The sequence below is a fragment of the Strix uralensis genome, chromosome 22, assembly GCF_047716275.1.
Source record: "Strix uralensis isolate ZFMK-TIS-50842 chromosome 22, bStrUra1, whole genome shotgun sequence".
In the NCBI taxonomy this organism is placed as follows: Eukaryota; Metazoa; Chordata; class Aves; order Strigiformes; family Strigidae; genus Strix; species Strix uralensis.
Window position 1 is genome coordinate 6,194,410 of NC_133993.1, and position 16,480 is coordinate 6,210,889.

Sequence of the window (16,480 nt, forward strand, 5' to 3'; positions counted from 1 at the left end):
TTATTCCTGGGGGCTTAACGAGGCTTGGGGGGGGCAGAGTATTTTGGGGTGGGAGTGCTGTCAGCCCCATGTCCCCCCCAAGCTGTCACTGTCATGTCATTGGCTCCTTCCTGGTTCTTTTCTCCATCGTGTGCGTCCCCCCCCAACTCCTCGTTATCTTTCTTTTTTAACGAGAGCCTAAAAATACGCCTCGCCGAGGTCACTGCTGCGTGAGTCACCCGCCAGCGCTGTGCTGTGGTGGCCTGGGTGGGCAGGGGGCTCTGCGTGGGGACAGGGTGGCCGTGGTGGGGACACAGGGGGGACACAGGCATGCCCAGGTTGCATCAGGGCACTCGTCTCACCGGGAGGGTGAGGGGACATCCCCGGTGCTGGCCACTGTGTCCTCATGTGGTGGGGCCACAGCCCCAGACCACCTCATTGCCACAGGTCATTGTGTCCCCATGGCGCGGCCACCACCCCAGAACATCTCACCACCATGGACCACCATGTCCCCATGGCATGGCCACCACCCTGGAACATCTCACCACCATGGGCCACCATGTCCCTATGGCACAGCCACCACCCCAGAACATCTCACCACCATGAACCACCATGTCCCTATGGCATGGCCACCACCCCAGAACATCTCACCACCATGGGCCACCATGTCCCCATGACATGGCCACCATCCCGGAACATCTCACCACCATGGGCCACCATGTCCCCATGGCACAGCCACCACTCCAGGCCACCTCACCAGCCTGGGTCACCTTCTCTGCATCACATGGCCACCACACCAGGCCACCTGCCCCCCCCAAGCCATCATGTCCCAGTCCCAGGCCACCTCACTACCACAGTCCACTGTGTCCCCATGGCATGGCCACCACCCCAGGCCACCATGTCCCCAGGCCGTGTCCCTACAGCCTGGCTGCAGAGCCGGGACGGCTTCACCACCACCCTGGGGCATCAGCACCCTACGGGTGGGGACAACATCCCACGTGACCCTGGCTGGAGGCCCCGAGGTGGTCCCTGTCCCTGTCCCCAACCCCGGCACAGGGAAGGGGTGCAGCGCAGCCCCCCAAGCCGGCTCCATCCACCTGGGGATGGACAACTGATGGCAAATCTCCAAAGGGCCAGGAGGGGGAGAAGGGACAAAGCGGGAGGTGACAGCAGCGGCGGCAGTGGCTGCGGTGGCAGCGGGGGCTGCAGTGGTTGCGGCGGCAGCTCCGCTCGACGCCAGCCGCTGCCGTTCCTCTGCAAAGGTTGAGCAAACAGCAGCTCCCGCAGAATCGATGCGCGGCCGAGCCCCCGGCTGTTTGCTCTGGCAGCGTGACGTGGGGAGGTGGGTGGGCGACGCCGAGGGGACGCCAGGGCCGGGGGGGCCCTGATCGATGCTCCGGGGCATGGGTTCAGCCTGGGGGTGGATGTTCCGCCCCCCCACCGCCCACTGCTCGCTGGGGAGCTCATTAAGGAGGATTTGGGGAGGGGTGAGGGCAGCCGGGCCAGGCCGGGGGCTTTCGTAGGGGTCAGCGCTGCTCCGTGCCTCAGTTTCCCCTCCCGACGCTGTGGCAGGGCGGGAGCTGCTGCTGCAGCTGCGCCGCAGATGCTGCCCGTAGGACCACGCGTCACTGGGGGGGACATGGTGGCTTGGGGACACTGTGCCCGGGTGGCACCCTGGCACCCGCCCCCAGCCCCTGCTGAGCAGCAGTAATTAGGACTCAGAGCCAGAAATAACTAATGACCCCGACATCGGCCCACACGGATGAGGCTGGGACGGGAGCTGGTGTTTGCAAGCTGTCCCTGATGATTTTGGGTGCTGTCCTGCAAAATCATGCTGTGTCCTCAGGGTGGGGCCCAGGAGGGGCTGTGGGAGGGGGACACCCAGCTGTGAGCAGTGAGGGCAGGGCTGGGCCCTCGGCCCCTGGCTGGGGCGGGCAGGACCCCCTGGGGCAATGGCAGCCTGGGCTGCACAGGCTGGGGCAGAGCTTGGAAGGCGGCCAAGTCTGCTGAGCTCCCACCTGGAGCTTCCCCTGCTGGTTCCCACTGCCTTGGTGGCATCCATCCATCCATCCATCCATCCATCCATCCATCCATCCATCCATCCATCCACCCAACCATCTGTCCATCCATCCACCCATCTGTCCATCCACCCATCTGTCCATCCATCCATCCACCCACCCATCTGTCCATCCATCCATCCATCCATCTGTCCATCATCCATCCATCCATCCATCCATCCATCCATCCATCCACTCATCTGTCCATCCATCCATCCATCCATCTGTCCATCATCCATCCATCCATCCACCCACCCATCCATCATCCATCCCTCCATCCATCCCTCCATCCATCCATCCCTCCATCCATCCATCCATCCATCTGTCCATCATCCATCCCTCCATCCATCCATCCATTCCTGCATCCAGCAGCCCCCCCCAGGAGGACCCGGCTGGCACCTCCTGTGCAGGCTGTGCCCTGCTCTCAAGGGAGGACACCACCACCCCCAGCCACACAGCCTCCAGCCCTGCGTCCCCTCCGTCCCTGAGACAGGACACCACGGCTGCCTCGCCCGGAGGCACATTACTAAAAGGAGGAATTCCCGAGGAGTTTTCCAGGCTGTGGGTGCCCCGGGAGAGGGGGCGCCAGCATGGGTCAGCGCGGGAGCAAGAGAAGGCCCCATGGACCCATCCCAAGGTGGAATGATCCCGGCAGGAGTCAACACCCACCTTCTGGTGCCAGGCTGGGGAGAAAATGGGTCAAACCCCCCAGGGCTGGAGGTGCCTCTGGCCAGGGCTGGGCTGGGAGGTGTCTGGTGCCCCACTTGCTGTGATGAGTGTGTCAGGGCTCAGCGGAGCGGCAGGGAGGTGCCACTCAACACCCAGCCCAGGAGATGAGGGACACCTGGGGACAGGGCTGCAGGACAGAGGCGAGGGCAAGGCGGGTCCCAGCACGCGCCAGGACGTGGGCAGACGGTGCTCCTGGTTGGCTGCCTGCCCGCTGGCTGGTTGGCTGGCTGGCTCTTTGGGTGGCTGGCTGGTGGCCAGATGGCTAGCTGGCTGGTTGGACACATGGATAGCTCGTTGGCCAGTTGCCTGCCTGGCTAGCCACACAGCTAGATGGCTGGTTGGCTGGCTGGCAGGTAGATGACTGGTCAGCTGCTTGGCTGGCTGGTTGGCTAACTGGCTGGTTGGCTTGAAGGCCATCTAGATGGCTGGTTGGCTAGCTAGCTGGTCAGTTGGCAGGGGGCTAGCTGGTTGGCCAACCAGCTGGTTGGCTGGTTGGTAGATGGCTAGGTGGTGAGTTGGCTGGCTGGCTGGCTGGCTGGTTGGCTAGCTTGTTGATTGGCTGGCCAGTTGACCCAGGGGGCTTGCTGGCTGGCCAGCAGCGGGCTGATTGGCTAGCTGGCCAGCTGGGTTATCCCTGGCCTCGGGGACAGGGACGTGCCAGCACCCCCCAGCCCAATGCCAGACACCGTCCCTTGCCCAGTGAGGGGAGCCCAGCTGCAGGTGGGGGGACAAGGTGGGGGCAGCACATCCCCCTGTGTCCCTGTCCCCGTCACGCTGCCTCTCATTACGGACACAGCGGGGCCGCCACCCTCCCGCCATGCAGCAATTAAGGGCTGCCAACACGGCTACTTAATTAGAGCCAGGCTGATGGGGTGGGCTGGTGGGTGATGGGAAGCGGCTGCTCGCCTGGCAGCCAGGTCCGGCCACGGGACCACTGGGCGGAGGGGACGGGCTCAGGGACGTGTCCCCCCATGGGGACGTGGGGTGGGGATTAGCGGGGACTTGGGCTGCTGGGACCTGCTGGGCTGTCCCCAGGGTGCCCCACGGCTGGCGGGGACGGCGTGTGACACAGCTGGGGGATGCGCAGTGATGCTGGGTGACAGCCCACAGGATGCGCGGGGGGTGGCACTGGGGTGTACCCTGTGCAGTGACAGTGTGTGACACCCCAGGCCATGCAGTGACAGTAACACCGGGTGACACCCTGTGGGCCACACGGCGACAGCGACACTAGGTGATACGCTGCGGGACAGCAGTGACAGTGACACTGCGTGACACCCCGTGGGCCGTGCAGTGACACAGCATTGTGTGACATCCCGTGCACCAGGCGCTGACAGTGACTCTGTGTGACAACCCACGGGAGCTGCAGTGACACTGCATGGCAGCTGGCGGCCCCGCGGTGACAGTGACACCCTGTGCACTGTGCGGTGACAGTGACACCGTGTGACACCCCAGGGAGCAACAGTGACACTGTGCAATACCTCAGGGCTGCGCAGCGGCACCGGGTGACACGAGTGGGACTGTGCAGCCATGGTGCCACTGTGTGACACCCCGGGGGCTGTGCAGTGACAGTGACACTGTGCCACACCCCAGGGACCGTGCAGGGACAGGGACACCTGTGACACCAGTGACACCACACTCAGGCTGTCCCTGCTGGGGGTCCCTCCCTCGCGGGTATTGGGGCCCTCACCCAGCCCATGCTTGGGGACAGTCCCCACTGGGGCCATCACCCTGTGCCTGGGGGGGGACCTGCCAGCTACAGGACACCTGCACCCCCCCACCTGCCCAGTGGGTGCACCGTGATGGGCACTGGGGAGGGGGTGCAGTGGGAAAGGGGTGCTCTGGGGAGGGGGTGCACTGAGGAGGGGGTGCTCCGGGGAGGGGGTGCATAGGAGAAGGGGTACACTGGGGAGGGGGTGCACCAGGGAAGGGGCACTTCAGGAATGGGGTGCACAGGAAAAGGGGTGCACTGGAGAAGGGGCTGCTCTGGGGTGGGGGGTGCTCCGGGGAGGGGGTGCACCGGGACAGGGGGCTCCAGGAACAGGGTGCACAGGAGAAGGGGTGCACTGGGAAGGGGGTGCACCAGGAGGGAGGGCTCTGCGGAAGGGGTGCTCCAGGGAGGGGGTGCACCAGTGAAGGGGTTATTCTGGGGAGGGGGGGCACCAGGAAAGGGGGGCTCTGAGGAAGGGGGTGCTTCAAGGAAGGGGCTGCTGCAGGGAGGGGGTGCAGCGGGACAGGGTGCTCCAGGAGTGGGGTGCTCCATGGAAGGGTGCTCCAGGGAGGGGCTTCATTGGGGAAGGGGTGCCCTAGGGAAGGGGTGCTTCAGGAATGGGGTGCACAGGAGAAGGGGTGCGCTGGGGAGGGGGTGCACCAGGAGGGAGTGCTCTGTGGAAGGGGTGCTCCAGGGAGGGGGTGCAGCGGGGAGGAGCAGCCGTCTGTCACGAGCCCCCAGCAGCCGCAGCGGAATTGATCCGGCCGCCAATTTGCAGCAGTTAAATATTTGGGCTGCGCGCGGCCGGGCCGGCTCCTGCTCAAACAGCCCCCGGTGAGAGGAGACGGATGGGCCACGGCGAGCGGCTGCTCCAGACGCGGCCCGATCGATGGCGGGAGGCGCAGCGAGCAGGGGCGGCCTCAGCTCGCGGGGCTGGGGGGACATGGCGGTGCTGGGGGATGCGGCGCAGAGCTCTCGGGCCTCCGCCGGCACCCACGGGCCACTTGGAGCCAGTGTGGAGGCAGCATCCGTGTCAGGAGCGCAGGGGTCTCAGCCAGGGTGTCCCTGCTGGGGCCGGACACGTGCTGCCCTTCAGGCCCCCTCCATGGCCATCGATTGAGCTGTCGAGGTCACCCAGCAGCCCGCGGAGCGGAGCCATCTGGCACTGGCGGGGCACGGCTGCGGGCTGAGCCAGGTGGCCACCGCCATGGACACAGGGGGTCCTGCCAGCATGTCCCCAAGGGGGGTTGGCTGGGGGGTGGCCATGAGCGGGACCCAGGCAGGTCTGCAGGTGCCGTGGCCCGGTACCAGGCGGCACCCACGGGAGGCACTCGGTGGCCAAGCACCAGGCTGAGGAGCCCTTCCCGGGTGGGTGCCAACACCCAGGCGCGCAGCCCACCCACGGGGCTCACCCCCAGCTCAGCCCAGGGCACCAGGCACCCCCAAACCAGGCACCCCAAGGCCACACTGGCCCCGTGGCCAGCGCTGTGGGGAGCCCTGCGCCTCATCGTCCCCCTGAAACCGCTCGCTCCCTCGGCCCAGCTAAACTCGTTAGCGGCCGGCAAACGTCAGCAGGGCAGGAGCGAAGCGCCAAATGCGATTACGGTGCCCGTCTCGCTTTCTCCTTCCCCCCCCGGCCTCATCGCAGCCCCATTTATCGCGGCGGCGAGCCGGGAGGGAGGAAGGCAATCAGTGCTTATCTTGGGCTGAGGCTGTCCTGCTCCAGCCCTGATTTATGGCTGGCTGCGAGGGGCTCCCGGCACCACCACTGCAATTAAGGGAGCATTAAAAAGCAGGGGAGGGAACTGGCAGAGGGTTATCGCTTGTGTACGGCTCCTCCCAACACTGCCTGGAAAGTTGGGGTACCCAGGGTGGGCGCCCCAGCTCGGGGATGTTCTCCTGGGGCTTCACAGGGGCCACAGGGTCCCCCCGGGCGAGTGAGACACTGGACCCTCGAGCGCAGGGCTGGGCTCAGAGGGCGGAAGGGGTGGGAAGGGTGCCTGGGGAGGGGGGCTGGGACACCCTGGGAAAGGTCCCTGCACCCACAGCCTGGAGCTGGGGCCAGCAAAGACGCTGCCTCGCGCTGCGGCATCCCTGCCTTCTGGGCCAGCAGCCCAAGCACCCCAGAGGGCCCCGGGGACCACCCATCTTTATCAAAACGCCAGGACAGGGGGGTGGCAGCAGGACAAGGGGGCGGCAGCAGGACAAGGCTGCCCTGGGGGGAAAGTGCTGACCACAGAAAACCACAGCGAGTCCAAGGATCACATCCTGGGAAGCCAGACCCGCACCATGGGGTGCCCAGAGCCAGCAGGAACCCACGGCCCCCCCCAAGGAAGCTCACGGCAGGAGCCGACGCTCCGAGAAGCTCCCTGGGAGCGTCTGAGGGATGTGTACTGGGGAAAAAGCACGAGCGCGCTCGGCAGCTCTGCTTGCGTGCGGTGAACTTTACAGAGCGCAGCCGTGCCCCGGCATAGAAACGACCTGGGAGCGGGGCAGGAAAGAGCAGCGCTCGCAGCCCGCAGGTTGCAGAGCCGCGGGGAGCCGGCTGCTGCTTAGCACTTTATTAAAACAAACGTGAAGAGCCAGCACCCGCTTCGCCCCGACTCGTGCTCTCCCACAGGGAAACTGCCGCCAAAGGAAAACTCAAACAGCAGTAAATGAGTTTCAGCAAGGCAGGTCCTGGGTCTCAGCCTGCCCCGGGGATGTATCAGACCCTCAGAGCCAAAGCCAAGGGTGACCCACAAGTGTTGATCACAGAAACAGGGCGCAGGAGGGAGGGCGAGCAGCCAGCTGAAGCCCTAACCCATGGGAAATGAGGTGCTGTCTGTCCCCGGCCAGGCAGATTTAACACATTTCCATTAAATCAACATGAAAGAAGGGGAAAATCCCATGTCTAAATTCAGATTAGCCAGGGCTGTGAGCTAGGAGGGGATCAACCTGGGGACAATGGGCTCGCAGAAACAGGACTCGAGAGGTCACCTATTCCCTCAGTGAAGAGATTGTCCTGGGAAGACATTAAAGTGCCTAAATTCACTGAAGTCCCACTGCACGTGCCCATGGGGGACAGAGGGCCTCGTCCCCTCCACGGGCCACAGCCATGTAAGGGGAGCATCCCATCCCACAGGCACAGATGGGGGGTAAGAACCTGAGCAGGAAGAAAGGAGAGGGGAGATGGTGCCAGAAAAAGCCCCGTTACGTTCACCTTGGGGAGTCGGCAAGGAGACGCCTCGTCCCGCTGTCTGCATTCAGCTGGCAAAGCTCATTAAAAGAGGTGGCCTTTCACTGCCCTTTTCAAACCTAGAAATTCAGGCCTCTTCCATGACAAAAAGAAAAGGTGAATTAAGAGATGAAATGCCGGAGGAGAAGGTACACCAGCCCTCCAAGCCCAACTACAACCGTGCCCACCGCCAGCCGTGCCCAGAGGAAATCCAGGGAACCCTCGAGGCGGGCGTGCAGCCTCAGGACCTGCCGGCGCGTGCTCTCCCGCTCCCCGGAGTTGTCGATGACGTGAGTCGCTAATTTGCGCTTCTCGTCCAGCGGCAGCTGGGAGGCGATGCGAGCTTCTGCCTCTGCCTGGGACAGCCCGTTCCTCTTCCTCAGCCGGGACAGCTGCGTCGGCGGGTCACTGCCGGGACGGGAGGGAAGGGGGGGTTTGCCTGCCCTCCTCGGCACAAGGGGGAATAACTGAGGTAAAGTGGGGGGCAGAGATGCTCCCCGCTTCATTTTGGGTCCGGCACAGGCATCCTGCCCTCGGATCAGCAGAGCCACCCCTGCAGCACTGCCCAGGCCGACCCTGCGGCATGTTTTCGGCGTTCCCACGGCCCATAACACCGGGGCAGTGCCCCAAACCCTGCCCCAGCCAACGGAAGGCCCAAAGACAGCGATTTTCCCCGTGCGACAGTGCCGGGTTTGGGGGACACCTCAGTAAGAAGCCCCTCGTACACTGGGATGAAGGAACGTGTCGCTTCTCCCGCCTACAGAAAAGAGGCAGCGCTGTCGACAGGCTCCACACCAGGGCTGCGGCCAAATCCTCCCCAGAGCGGGAGGGACGTGACGGTCCCCTCCAGCCTCCAAGAGAGGTGGCAGAGTCCTGGCCCTCACGGCTCACACGGCACTTACCAATAAACCAAGACCGTGTATTTCATAAACTTGGTCAATCTGTTGGTCTCGAAGAGCAGAGGGATGTCGAGGATCACGTAGCGGCAGCCTGCAGAAATGACCAAGCCCCCACCCCAAAGGGAACAGCGTCACTCGGATTCCCAAACCCCTCGTGCCGCACACGCACCGTGGCCACAGCTGCTCCAGCAAAGCGAGCGGGAGAGCTCACAGCAACACGGCTACAGCGAGAGGAGAGCAGAGCCTGACTGCCCTCCTCCCTCCCGGAGGGAGGAAATGGTTTTGTTCCAAGGTTCCAGAGAAGAAAAAAAAAAAAAAACAAAAAAGAAAAAAACAAAAACCCTAACCTGGATGATCTCAGATCAAAGGTGAAGCTGGAGAAATATAATGAGGAGCTGAAACAAGGAGCTCAAGTGAAAGCGCCTGCGCCTGGCTGGCGAGAGCCGCAGTCACGCCGTCGCTGCCGGCCTCTCGAGGGGAGCAGAGCCCACAGCAGAACTCGCTCTGGTCTCTCACCTGTCCCAGACTTCACCAGGCTGCGGTCATTTGATGCTTCTCAGCTCAGTTTTGTTTCCTTTATGGAAAGCTCTGGCTAAACAGTTCCATTTTTCCAAAGAAATCCTTGCAGACCCCTCAGAGCTGTGACACTGAAACATGGGGGTGCCTCCAGGCACAGCCCCAGGGCCTGACCTCACCAAACCTGGCCAAGTTTGGTTTAAAATCATCGTCACCAGGCGGAGCAGCCGGCGGAGGAGAGCTCGTAACCACCAGCCGCCCTCCTCCCGGACCCTGCAGCCCACCCCAGGTTCTCCACGTGCCCCCCCCTTCACAAGCACCAACTTCCCCGGCAGACAGCAGCGTCTGGGGACGTGGGGGTACGCCCTGCTGAGCCTGGGGGAGCGGCGGAGGGTAGGGGAAGCTGTAAGTCAGGGCCTCGCTCCCCTGTGTGTCCCCCAGCTGCAGGGACACCTCCAGTTTTGCTGGTGTCCCCCCTCTTTATAACCCGAACTCCCCAACTGAGCTGTCCATGGCAATAAAAGCCTTGACAAAGACATCATCAGCCAACACGCCACCATTTTACCAGCATCTCCGCCCAGAGAGACTTCTTGCTGCCCTACGGTTTGATCGATAAGAGCTTTCCTTACACAGCGATCCTTAGAGACAACATCCAGCTATCCCAAATCATTAAAACCTGACTAATGAGGACAAAGCAGCCTGCTGAAGACACACAGCGCTCTCGCCGAGGGGCAGGACGGCATCTGCCTCCCGAGCCCGCAGCCCCGGGTTCAAGACTCCATCTCTGGCTCCCGGCTTTCCTGCCTGTTGCTTCCTTTGTGCTTTCTCCTCCTCCTCCTCCTCACCCCGCAGCAGAGAATGGCCCCTGCAGTGCCCCAGCACAGGCCTATTCAGCTGTCACAAGGCTCAGCTTTGATAAGCTCCACGAAACCAGACTGACTCTATTAAGACATCCTTCTGTCTACACGGAGACCTCCAAAACAGCTGGTGATCTTATCTGGCGTTTGATTAGACCAAGTTTGACAGCTGTATTTGTTATATTTATCAGGGGAAAAAGCGGGACTTTGGAAACCACAGCTGTCAGCCCATTTCTCACCTTATCGGGACTAAAAAGGCTCCGCAGCTTTCATTGAAGCCTGGGGAGGTTGGGGGCAGTGAAGAATATTTGGCCATTTCAGAAGGTGTGACATTATCCAGCAAGTAATCTCAGAAGAGGCCTCACAATGCTTCTCTCAGGCCCTACAGATGTACTTTAAACCACAGAAGAAGGTGGTGAAGGGCAGCAGTGAAAGGCAGGAATGAATCCTCCAAACGCCAAGACGAAAGGCCACAGGTGGCAGAGCACAAAGGCCATCACACAGCGTCGGTTCCCCTTCTTCCCCGTCCCTCTCCCCACTTCAAAACCAAAGGCCCTGCACGCAGGGACGGCTCCTGCCTGAGCAGGAGTCCCCGTGTGCTGGGACAGGGCCTCTTACCTAGCACAAAGTGCTTCAAGATCTGCTTCAGCATCTCCTTCTGGATCTCTGGGTGGGTGATGGAGTTCAGCAGCTGCCGTTTCTCCGGGTGGGAGAAGATAATGTTTCCTAGAGCCTCACGATTTATCTCTCCATTCTCCAAGAGGATCTCGGTGCCAAAGTAACGCACGATCTGCCGATAGGCCTTGAAGTGGGGCTGCACCACTGATAACGTTAAACAGCCGGAGGTTAGAGCCAGTTCTACAGCACAGTCGGTGTTTGCATCAGCGATCGGCCTCAAATGAGTTTTGTTCATTAAATAACCAAGCTTTATTCTCCTCGGCGGGCAGCACATCTGCCTGCCAGCACACGCTGAACCGAGAGCGGCGCGGCTCAGCGCTGCAGCCCGGCAGACACCTGGCGTCGGTGCTGCAGGAAAGCAGCTGCAGAAAACCCGCTCAGCCCAAGGTCCCTTTGAGGGCTGACACCCGAGAGATCGAAGCATCCTCCAAACATTAATTCAGCGCCACAACCCTCCCTCGTGCGTGCTGCTGCTCGGGGTTAGAAGTCAGCAGGGCGGGCGGGGGCACTTGCTGACAGTCCCCAGCCAAGGCACAGGCAGAGGCGGTGCTGAGCCCGTTCCCACTGCCTGCAGGGCCAGGAGCCGGGCAGGCAGATCCTAAAGGGACCAGGACAGCGTCAGCTTTATTTTAGCTGAAAACTTCAGCACTAGGTGAATACAGCCCGGCTGCTACAAGTTGGCTCTGACAGCTACTACGGTTTTTTACTGTCTTTTACCTCTGTCACCAAATTCTTCATGAGAATGAACACAGAAACCTTCCAAGAGATCAATTCCCAACAGGTATTTGCAGGGACTCTGACGTTACATGAGCGTGTAATTTTAAAGCCGCCAAAAAATCACTAACAAAAAGGATGCAGTAATAAAACCATAATTAAAATCAAGCTGAGGCTAACCACAGAGAATGACAGACCATATATAATTTTTTCTCCAAAATCCAGGAACATTGCCACAGGTTGTAACCTCAGGCCAACCTAATAAAAGTCTTTAAGACCAATTTCTTTCTCCCGTGGAATTTGACATCGAGGCAGTTTCAGGATGGGTAAAATCCATATAGTAAACAAACACATATAAAAAAGGAATTGGAGAAAAATGAAGTGATTGGTAGAAAACTGACACTGAGTATCTGTAGTGTTTTCCTATGGCCTCTGAGGGCTTTTAGCACCTCCAGCAAATTTTCTGCACCTTGAGGGGAATTACAGTGCAATAAAATGTTAAGAGCATCACAGCTTTGAACGGCTACAGGGTAAGTTCTTCACCAAACAGCAAAGTGCAGACACTTCAGAATGACACTGCCTGCACCACTGCTCAGCTGCAGACCCGAAACCTTCTGCATACGAAATCAGCAGCCCTTCCTGGAGCAAGCGCTGCTCTCCTCGTTATCCCGGTGGCACGGAGGGATTAACATCTTGTGCCGCATCGCACAGGTAATCAGGGAGAGCAGGGTCTGCTCCAGTCCTGCTGAGGCAACAGATCTGGATTTCTGGGTCTTTTCTGTAGCCAGGGCAGCACATTTTGAGAGCAGCGAGAGGCAGGTGTGCTGTGCAGACGCACAGGCTGAATTCCCTCTGATCCGGGATAGCTGGAGCCTCTTTTTTCTAAGTGTATTAAGGCACAAGTAATTTTGTGGACCAATCTCTCAGTATTACCAAGCAAGCAACATCCAGCACAGAGGGAAATTCTCTTCCAGTGTGTTAGTGATCCCACCGAACGTAACCGAATTACGGGATGGGTGTCCTGGGGCTTAGCAGGGACATGAGATCAGCCGAGGGAACCCGCTTTACAGAGAAACGTATTTATTTTGCCCGGAGTTGGCTTTCAAAGCCGGCAAGCAGTGCACTCCAGGAGAGGGAAACTCAGGGCAAGATCTCCCCAGAGTGTTTATTAGGACATGATTTTATTTTTTTTTCTTTATTAAAAATATATCCTAGTTCAAGTGAGACAACCGCTGCCTCATCGGCTGGGGAACTGAGGGAAACACTTCTCTAACGTACCCAGAGCTCCCTCTGCCGCCTGCGCTTCCCCGCATCAATCCCAGTCGTCAGGGGAACCTCAGGGAGAAAGATCAACTATGCAAAACTCACCCTCTCTGGCAATAACATCGGCATCAATCACAGCACAGCCCAGTTCCCGGAGTATGGCCACCACCGTGCTCTTCCCCGATGCGATTCCACCCGAGAGTCCGACCAGGAACATTGTGCTCTGAAATGGAAAGAAAAGAGCTTGAAAACACGCCAGGACAGGGCCGTTTTGTTCATGCTGTGCACATCAAATATTTATCCTAAACAGGCAACTCCATTCAAAGCTCATTTTCAAATGTTTTCAGGGCGTCACTGAGACATTAGCACGATTTTGGCACCCCTCTGAGCTGGCTACCCCTGTTTTACAGGCTGAAAGACAGCATTGGATTATATGAGGCTTCTCTGGACCCTGCTCACTCTGGATGTGCAGCTTGAGCCAGCCCTAAATTCCTCCAGCTGGTTTAGCTGCAGCTCCACACAACTCACTCCCCTTTAGCATCTGCACCCATCGAGCTGCAGGCTCACCTGCAGCACCCTAAATCAGAGGAAATTTCTGGCAGGGTTGCCAAGGGTGACCCAGGATCAGTGGCAAAGGGGAAGAATTCAGACAACATCTCAGCCTGGACCAAGAAACGTGAGGACTGAGAGGGAGAGCCCCGCTTGATCCCTACAGCTGGGGTGTGAGAGGAGATAAGCTACCTCTGACATAACTGGGACGCAAAGCACACAAGGCAGTAAGCAAACTGCATCCCCATGATACCTGGAAGCCAGCACGGTCATCGGCAGCCCAACAGACACGAGAAATCAGGGCTCTGAGCAGCAAACTTGTGTCTGTTAGCTTGAACGCAGAGCCTGTGCTTGCTGATGAACTTGAGGCTGGGAGGGCACTGGTAACCCCCCGACCCCGAGCAGACGACTTCTCTCACAGTTTCTGCACTGAGATCTCTCCCCGCTCAGTCCAAACCCTGCAGCCCTCTAGATCCTGCTTGTGCCCTTTCAAAACCAAAGGCTCAGCGATGCAGAGGCAGCTCTGGATGGGAGCAGGGACTCCTGTGAGCAAGCTGGTATCTGCATCCCCAAAAAGGCAACAGCCACAGCACGCTGGGAACAGACCCCAGCGTCCCCTCTCCAGCCCCCATGGACCAACACCGGCCCCAGCCAAGGGTGCTCAGGGCTTTGTGCAGCCGAGTCCTGCAGATCCCTGAGGACAGAGGCCCCAACTTTCCTGTCACCTTGTCCACGGTGACACCACCCTCACAGGCAGAGCCTGAACCTCCCAAGCCCCAGCTTGTGGCTGTTGCCCCTTGCATCTGAGAAGAAACTGGCTCCATCATCTTTGGCCAAGAGCCACAGGCTGCTAGTAGACACCCTGCAGCTTCCTCTTGCCCAGAGGAAGGGAGACCCAGCTCCCACTGCCTCTCCCGGTGAGTCACATACCCCAAAACCCAACCACCTCAGTAATCATCACTCTGCCTAACCTGGTTCTGACACCTCTCTCCAGACACCGTGGCCACCAGCTCCCAAAAAACTCTGCACACACAGGAACCAGGCACCTACTGCCCACACCATCCCCCACCAACAGGGACCATGCCGCTTTGCACCCAAGGGCAGCAGTCAGGAACACGGGCCTGCAGGGCGGCTGAAGGTGGGTGAAAACACAGCACTGCTTCCTCTTTGCTAGAAAAAAAAGGCAGTTTTGTCATAACTTGGTCCTACAAACAGGACTCAGACCCACAGTCTGGGGGTGAGGAGCGGGGGGAATAAGTCCTTTGGCAGCTGGAAGCAATTCAGCAGAACCAGGAGTTAGAGCAAAAGCCAGCAGCGTCACAAAGCGACTTTTCTTCATGGCTGTTGAGAGACGACGCCAGCCCACAGCAGCACCACGTGCTCTTTTCCCTTTCAAGACACCAGGCGAACAGATGGGGTTAACTCGAGCAACAACAAGGGGGAATTCAAAGGGAATCAGAAAGGGCACTTATAATAAACATCAGTGCTTTGTGGGAGGCTGACATATATCCCAAGCTTTGCTGCCAAGCGAGTACTCGGTCCCCACAGGGAGCCTTTCCCAGCACTATGGTGGGCTCGGCACAACAGAGGGGCTGTTTATTTATGGCAGCAGGTTAAAATCCTGCCCTCCCTGGCAGGATTTTATCCGACCTCTGCAACCGCCTACAAGGGCTAACGCTGCATGAGGAGAACCAGGCCTTCGGTGCGCTGCCTTGCAGGCGTGGAGGCTCCGCTCATGTGTTTTTTAAAAATACATAAAAATCTCTCCTGCCCATGTAGAGTAAATACAGGGTTTTAACTGCAGTAACCCCGACACTCTGGCCTCCAGCCTCAGCTGGGACTTGGTCCCAAAAAACCTGCTATTTCTGTCCCTCTGGTACATACCTCTGCAGGCAGGCAGCTTGCTGCGAGAATTACTGCAGGGGTAAAAGTGCACTTGGAAGGGTTACTCTAGAAACCACAGCCAAACGGGGTTTGAAAACACTTGTGCTGTCACAGGGCCTGTACAGATATAAGATCCACAGTTCGAGGTATAAATATTTAACAAGCTTGGGTTTGAACTGTACACAAGGGTAGAGAGTCCAGCCTGTTCCTGCAGATGTTACAGGCAGGAGCCAGAAGAAGTTTTCCCCAAAATACACCATTTTTTGGTGTATTTGGTCTGTGCCAACTAAATCAAGCAGAGGTGAAAGCCAAAACACGAGCCACAGAGGCTAGTCAGACTGGAAAACTCCAGTTATTCCTGCTGTGAGGAATGGTGCCCTGCGAGATGTAACCCAGAGCTATGAAGAAGTGGCTTTTAAAGACTGAGGTGCCCAATTTTTCCCTGTATCTTGACTCCTTTGTTTTCTGAGCACAGCACAAGTCAGCCGCCTCAAGCCACCCATCCAGCATGCCACAGGCTGAGGGCAGAGCCAAAAGGCATCCTCCAGCACCGTGCTACACCCAGTCCTCCTCCTTGCTCCCATCCTTGCCTCTGACTGGGGCCTGGCACATTGACAGACCTGGTGTTTGGCTTGAGGAAGCTGCAATTAAAAGAAAAAAAAAAATCACAAAATGCATCGCTACCCTGGTGGGGAAAAAACCACCACCACAACTGCCACCATGAACCATCCCCTGGGCCCTTTGGCTGGTACCGACTGTGCTGACAGTCTCTGCCGGACAGGGCCCTGGCTGCATAACGGCGCTGTCCTGGTGGCCCCGAGCCCAGGCCCGGCCGTGGCCACCCCGCGGCCTCCCCAAACCCGGGGTGTCCCCGTAGCTCCTGCCCAGGGCCTGTGACACGGTTGGGGGGTCAGGCCGGGTGGGTCAGGCCGGGCCACCCCGGGCAAGGGCGGGGCGAGGGCGGGCCGGGGAGCGGACCAGGGCCGGCCAGGCCGCGGAGGGACCCCCCCGCACCGGGCCGGGCCTGGCCGCCGCCCGCGGGGTGCGAGGGCCGGAGCGGGTCCCCTCATGGTGCCCTCACCCACTCACCCCCTGACCGGCTTCACGCGCGACGCAGTGTCCCGCGCGCCTATTGGCTAGTGGGAAGAGGGGTCCCTCTCCCAGCCAATCGGCGCCGCCCTCCTTGGGCTCGCCCCGCCCCCTCGGGCAGGCAGCGGGTGGGGGCGCGGACACCGCGGCCCCGGCGGGGAACGGGCGACGGAGGAGACGGGCCGTGGCTCTCCGGCACGGCGGGTGGCGCCGCACGGCTGCCCCGGTGCGACCGAGCCCTCCCGCCGCCGGAGCCCCGCCCCGGGACGCCCCCAAGGGCCGACGGGAACTGTAGTCCCGGCCACAGTGCAGCCCGGCCCCCGCATGCCCGCGCAGACTAC

At 59.9% G+C, this 16,480-nt stretch overlaps 1 protein-coding gene across 5 annotated transcripts; it reads right to left on the reverse strand.

The window, feature by feature from the left end:
* Positions 1–6,991: 6,991 nt before the first annotated feature.
* DCAKD (dephospho-CoA kinase domain containing) lies at positions 6,992–16,437 on the reverse strand. 5 transcript variants are annotated; one of them, XM_074892284.1, is made up of 6 exons: positions 16,140–16,225; positions 14,138–14,336; positions 12,723–12,840; positions 10,581–10,784; positions 8,593–8,680; positions 7,963–8,447 (listed from the first exon to the last, which is right to left on the reverse strand). In XM_074892284.1, the coding sequence occupies exons 3-6, from the start codon at positions 12,832–12,834 to the stop codon at positions 8,096–8,098; spliced, it is 756 nt and encodes a 251-aa protein (XP_074748385.1). In that variant the 5' UTR covers positions 12,835–12,840; positions 14,138–14,336; positions 16,140–16,225; the 3' UTR covers positions 7,963–8,095. The 5 variants fall into 5 exon arrangements, with proteins under 5 accessions (XP_074748390.1, XP_074748385.1, XP_074748386.1 ...); XM_074892285.1 differs by lacking the exon at positions 16,140–16,225 and adding an exon at positions 15,051–15,189; XM_074892289.1 differs by lacking the exon at positions 14,138–14,336 and having other exon boundaries at positions 6,992–8,098; positions 16,140–16,437.
* Between the last annotated feature and the right edge of the window lie 43 nt (positions 16,438–16,480).